This window comes from Antrostomus carolinensis, unplaced genomic scaffold, assembly GCF_000700745.2.
Source record: "Antrostomus carolinensis isolate BGI_N321 unplaced genomic scaffold, ASM70074v2 scaffold48096, whole genome shotgun sequence".
Lineage (NCBI taxonomy): Eukaryota > Metazoa > Chordata > Aves > Caprimulgiformes > Caprimulgidae > Antrostomus > Antrostomus carolinensis.
This window is the reverse complement of record NW_010324869.1, coordinates 12337-17685: the sequence shown is the minus strand read 5'-3', so window position 1 is coordinate 17685 and position 5349 is coordinate 12337. Positions and strand designations below refer to the sequence as shown.

General features: G+C 39.7%; 1 protein-coding gene across 1 annotated transcript in view; it reads left to right on the top strand.

Moving 5' to 3' along the window:
* Positions 1-5349, top strand: part of MLH3 (mutL homolog 3) — a 19166-nt gene that overhangs the window by 7751 nt on the left and 6066 nt on the right. Inside the window, exons 4-7 of the mRNA XM_029085723.1 lie at positions 717-821; positions 2812-2884; positions 3530-3601; positions 4585-4693. Coding sequence (XP_028941556.1) covers positions 717-821; positions 2812-2884; positions 3530-3601; positions 4585-4693 — 359 coding nt within the window. The remainder of the gene's footprint in view (positions 1-716; positions 822-2811; positions 2885-3529; positions 3602-4584; positions 4694-5349) is intronic.

Sequence of the window (5349 nt, the reverse complement as noted above, 5' to 3'; positions counted from 1 at the left end):
CTACAGAGATAGTCATCTTAAAAGTTAAAGGATGGCAAAATTGTAATACAGTGTCTGTCCTCTCTGTGGGCAGAGTTAAAATAACCAAGCTTTCTTCTCTGGGCTGCAATGAGTCTTAAAAGTGTATTTTACTATATGTGTTTTTATAGCCTGGCAAGATCAGAGCATGTGAGAGGGAAACAATGTTGGAGCTTTTAGAAAAACTTCCTTTGTTGTCATGAGGTAGCATTATCTTTAATCATCATGTTGTGTGTGTGTAAACATATGTATGTAACCGTTTCCACCTGCAAACAATAGAGAGGGAGCAGCAAACCACCTGCTGGTGAGTTTCTGAAAAGGAACAGTTCTGTTCGGGTGTTGCTGTGACGTGTGCTCTGACTCAGTTTGGGGTAATACATCTTTTGTAATGAGATCCATTGAGAGCTCACGTAGGCTGATAATTAACTTCAGGTTTTCTAATAGGTGCTTGAAATCAGCTGAGTGCATTGAAGTTTACGGGTAGTATCCAGGTGGGAAAGTATAAGGGGATGGAAGCAAAGGGATTTCCTAATAGTGTCTTTAGCTGGTGCTATTCTTGTGGAGAAAGCTTGGTATTTCAAAATACAGAGTTATTTCCAATTTTTCTTAAAGCTGGTTTGTTGGGGGTATTTTGCATGTGCTTGTGTTTTTTCCTGTATCCTTTATAGCCTGTTTGATCTGCAATTCTGTTTTTACAGATTGCTGTTGATGTGACCAGCAGTCAGGCTGACAATCTGGCTGTGAAAATTCATAATATCTTGTATCCTTATCGCTTCACCAAAGAGATGATTCATTCAATGCAGGTACTAGTTTTCACCCCCAAATTCCCACTCCGATGATGGGATTTGCTGATGTTTCTGCCTGGTGGGAAAGAGGTATCCAGGGAAATAGTTCATGTCCCTAATTTTCACACACACAAACAGAATTCTTGGTTGCTGTGTGATACAGGCAGGCACATGGTCATGCCAGATATTAGTGTCATCTCATGGTTAATCAGCTGTCTGCAAGTGACTCTCAAATTCCTCTGCTGTATGGTTAAATCAAATCAACAGGCAGCCCTGTTACTGCTACTTAGAAACACTATTAACTAAATTATATTTGAATGGGCAGGTTTTTTACATTTATTGTAGGCATTTGCTTAGTTTGTATTCCTCTGACACCTGTGCCCTGTAGCTTCCATTTTTATCGACCTTAGAAATGTAATTCTTCAGCAGAGTGGTTTCAAAAGCAAATCCCAGATTTTGTGAAAAGACCTGAAATTTCACTTTAGGATTTATGTCTGCTCTGAAAAGTGGTTCTTAAAAATGGCATCATAGCATCAAGCTTAACTGTTTTAGTACTTCTTTATCAAATGCTGTGAATGTTAGCTTCAAAGCTATTGTAAATGTACAGCTTCAACTTACATTCTTTGATGGTTTGCCTGGGTAGAAATGCCAAAGTGGCTTCTCTCCCTCTCTTGCATCCCAGTGACAAAAGGCTCGCAGGCCCAGTTAGCGTTATTCTCATGCAACCAGGTTGCTGACTTTGAGACTGCAGGTTCTGACCATGTGGGGCATGGTGATGTTGCTCTCTGGGGTGGACAAGGATCCAAATGATTCCCTTACTTACGTCATGTGTGAGAGAATAACAGCAGTAAATAAAGTTACTACAGTAAACAGATTATGTTTCAAAAACACAGGAGAGGAAAGCTGGAAAATGGAAGGTACCATTTTTCTGTTCACTCGTAAGAACTGTTCTTTAAAACTTACTGAGTGGTTCTGTGATAAACTTTACCCGCGTAAAGTTTTCCTTTGTATGTTTTTAAGAAGGTAAAGCTAGAAGACATTGCTACTTCCCATCTCTGAAGAAGCTAGGTACCTTCAGTACCCTATAGCAATTTTGAGAATCTCTGCAGAAAAGACCAAAAGCACAAAATATTGCATCATGCCACAGGAAAAGAGTAAAAAGAATCATTAATGTCTTGCATGCCTGCAAAGAAATAGGATCATCCATTCATTTTTACCTCAGAGGTGGACAATGCAGCAGTGAGCTCTGTCTATATGACTTGGGGAGAAGTTCCTCCCTAACACCACATCTGTTAGTTTTAAATCTGACAAAAAGATACTGAAAGCATTGTGCATCCCTGCTCAGTATTCCCTGTAGCTCTGGTTGATTTCTGATGCATGAGGGGAAGGTGGAATCAAGACACAGAGGCAAATTCTCCATCAGAAAATGAGGAAAAAAAAATGCTTCCTAGCTCCTACAGATGATCAACACAAGTCCTTAAACACAGGGCAGGTTAAAAAAGGTTGTTTACATTCTCTTTTGGTGATGTCAGCCAATCAAATACTCAGAGTCGCTGTGCACAGCTCTAATTCCCAGCTCAAGGAGGCTTCTACACCAGCATTTAATCCATTCTGTAAATTTCCAGCTCCGCCTTAGAACAATTACAGCTCTTGCCCTTATAACTCTCTTTGAAACTTTCTCTTGGTTCCAGACTAAACTGTTTCATGACCAATTTATGGTCATTTGACCTTCTGCCAGTATTGTCTTTTAGTTTAAATAATTGCTGCCTTTTCCATATTTAGTCCCCCACTGTATTTATAAAGAATAATTATATACCTTCTCAGTCTCAGTTGTGCTAGGCCAAATTCTTTAAGCCTTTGGGATTAGAAACGATGTGGTTTCCACTCCCCTAATCACCCTACTAGCTATTGGTTTGCTTGATCCATTTTGATTGTCATCTTCTTTTGTTTACCTTAATTTTTAAAATAATTTTACCACTGGGTAATAATTTTTCTGAGTATCTTACAGGTTCTTCAACAAGTGGACAATAAATTTATCGCTTGTTTAATCAACACTAGGAATGAAATGGATAAAAAGACAGGTAAGAGTGGTTGTTAACATGAAGTTGAGGTGGCTGTTAAGTGCAGTTAGACTGCAGAGGGAACACTATCCTGTTTGTATTCTCTTCTTGCCTTGGGACGATATTGTGGCTAGAGGAAAATGTTAGTCTTCACTTGAAATTTCCTGGATCTTCTTTTATCTTTATTTTGGACATTGTTGAATGTTCCTACTGCCTTCAGATTAGTGCTATAAAAATAGATTGTACTCAAATTACTAAAATCTTTCGGACTCTGTTCACAGTGTCTGGACATACTCACTGTTGAAGCTTCCTGAAGCTGTACAAAAAGGCATTCAAAACCAGTAGTTTTTGTAACATTTTTAAAGACTGACAGAACAGTTTGTGGGTGACCTCAGCTCTCATTCTGAAGTTAGATTAAGATGTCAATAGACAAGAGTTTCTGACTCAATCTAATTACCTTAATTTAAATGCCAATTTGTATCGCTGAATTTCTGTTCCATAGTGACTTTATGTTCTGCCAACACAGCCTCCTCCTCACATTATTTCTGTGAAACTGGCTGATAGTTACCTTCTAAATGTGGTCTCTAGGGAGTGGCCATTTGTCCCAACCTGTGCAGTTGTCTGGTACAAAGTTGCTCTTTCTCATCTCTTGTGGTACATTTTTAGATGGAAACCTCTTGATTTTGGTGGACCAACATGCAGCTCATGAACGGATCCGCTTGGAGCAGCTTATTGCAGGTGAGGATTCAGATGGTCTTAGGAAGAAGGATAATCAGTGCACAGAAAAGTACAAACAAGCCGTCTGAAAGGGATGTATGGAACCAATAGGTTATTAATTTTTATCCTCATCCCTAGGAGAGTGCAGATATTCAGTATCTATAGCAGTCAGTATTGGCAGCTGAAAATTGTTACAATATTTCCAAAAATAGAAGATATACTCCCTACCCACAGAATGATCAAACTAAAATAGTTCTGACATAATGAAAGAGCAGGAAGACTGATAGGAAAAACAATGAAGAGGAAATAGAACAGCATCAATAAGATTATGTGGTTATGCTGTGAAGAATAAGACATGTGATGCAGAGTAAAGAGCATAGTTCATTTGGTTCCTTTTTAGCTGCATACTCTGCTTAAAGCCTAAAATTTCCACAGTCTGAAACTGTTTCGAAAGGGATAATGGTCTTCTCTGTAAGCTCATTAGCCATTGGTTTCAGTGTTAAAAAGCACAATAACCATCCATCAAGTACTTAAAAATCATTGACCTTCTCTTTCATCAATAAATACTGCACAGTTCTTGCAGAGAGAGTTCCAGGAACTCTGCTCCTTTTGGTCAGGTACTGAAAAAAGTTAAAGACTGAAAGGAGAAATGCTTAATGAATAGTATTTTAATGCCATTTATATCAGACTTTTCTGTGGAAAAATTTCTCTCTGTGAGTTGGACTAAATATATCAGGGGTTTTTCTGAGGGTTTTTTTTTTTTTTGCTATTTAGGGTGACTCTTTTTTGGAACTGGTGGGAAAAAACAAAGTGGCATTAACCAGCCCTTCCCTAGAGACTAGATGTCTGATTTGTGACATTCCCAGTCCTCCACAAGTTTCAGGAGGAGGCATTCTGTGGTGACTCTTTAATCCAGAGGATTACATGCCAAACCATAGGGTCATTAAGGGTAATGCCTGCGTAAATATTCTAGGAGAGAATACTTCTAAATGATTCATTCACAGATTCCTATGAGAAGCAAGCGGCAGCATGTGGCAAGAAGAAATTACTGTCCTCCTCCATCTCTCCCCCTTTGGAGATTGAAGTTACAGAAGAACAAAGAAGATTCCTACGGTTAGTAATGGCCAGTAGCTCTAAAGTTCTGGGGACAGTTGGGTTGAGCAGGAAGATCTCTATATATTGCTCGGTTACCATGAAGCTCAGATATAGCTGAAAGAATTAACAGCTGCTTTCCTGACCCGAGACCAATCAGCTATATCTGTGCTGAGGAAAATAGGTGTGCTTCTTGGGGACATGGTTACAACATCTCAAGACAAAATCCTGTGGTGTGCTGTCTCTGTGCCTCTGTGATGTGCTCTGGTCCCTGGGAGAGTAAATCTTCATGTGTGGGCCAGGAGAGGAACAAAGCAGTCTCCAACAGATCCTACTGTCTGGGGCTCAGGACTTGGGAGTGCATACTAGAGGGCAGTGCCCGTGGTGACAGTCTAGTCACAGATTTAACAGGCACTGTTTGAGAAGAACAGGATGGAAAGTTTGTATTGTGAATCCTTCAAAAACGCATTCCTTAATCCTGGGGCCCTGCCAAGAGTAACCAATGAACACTGTTTCCCAAGTGTTTCAGAATGGTGGCCTAGCTACTATTAGGATATTTAACTTGTACTGCAGGAGTTCAGATACAGCTTTGTTGTTGGGCTATTGCAGACCTATTGGACACTAATAAAACTTTTTTCCCCAAAATGCCTGTCTGTCACCTGCCACATGCAATTGTG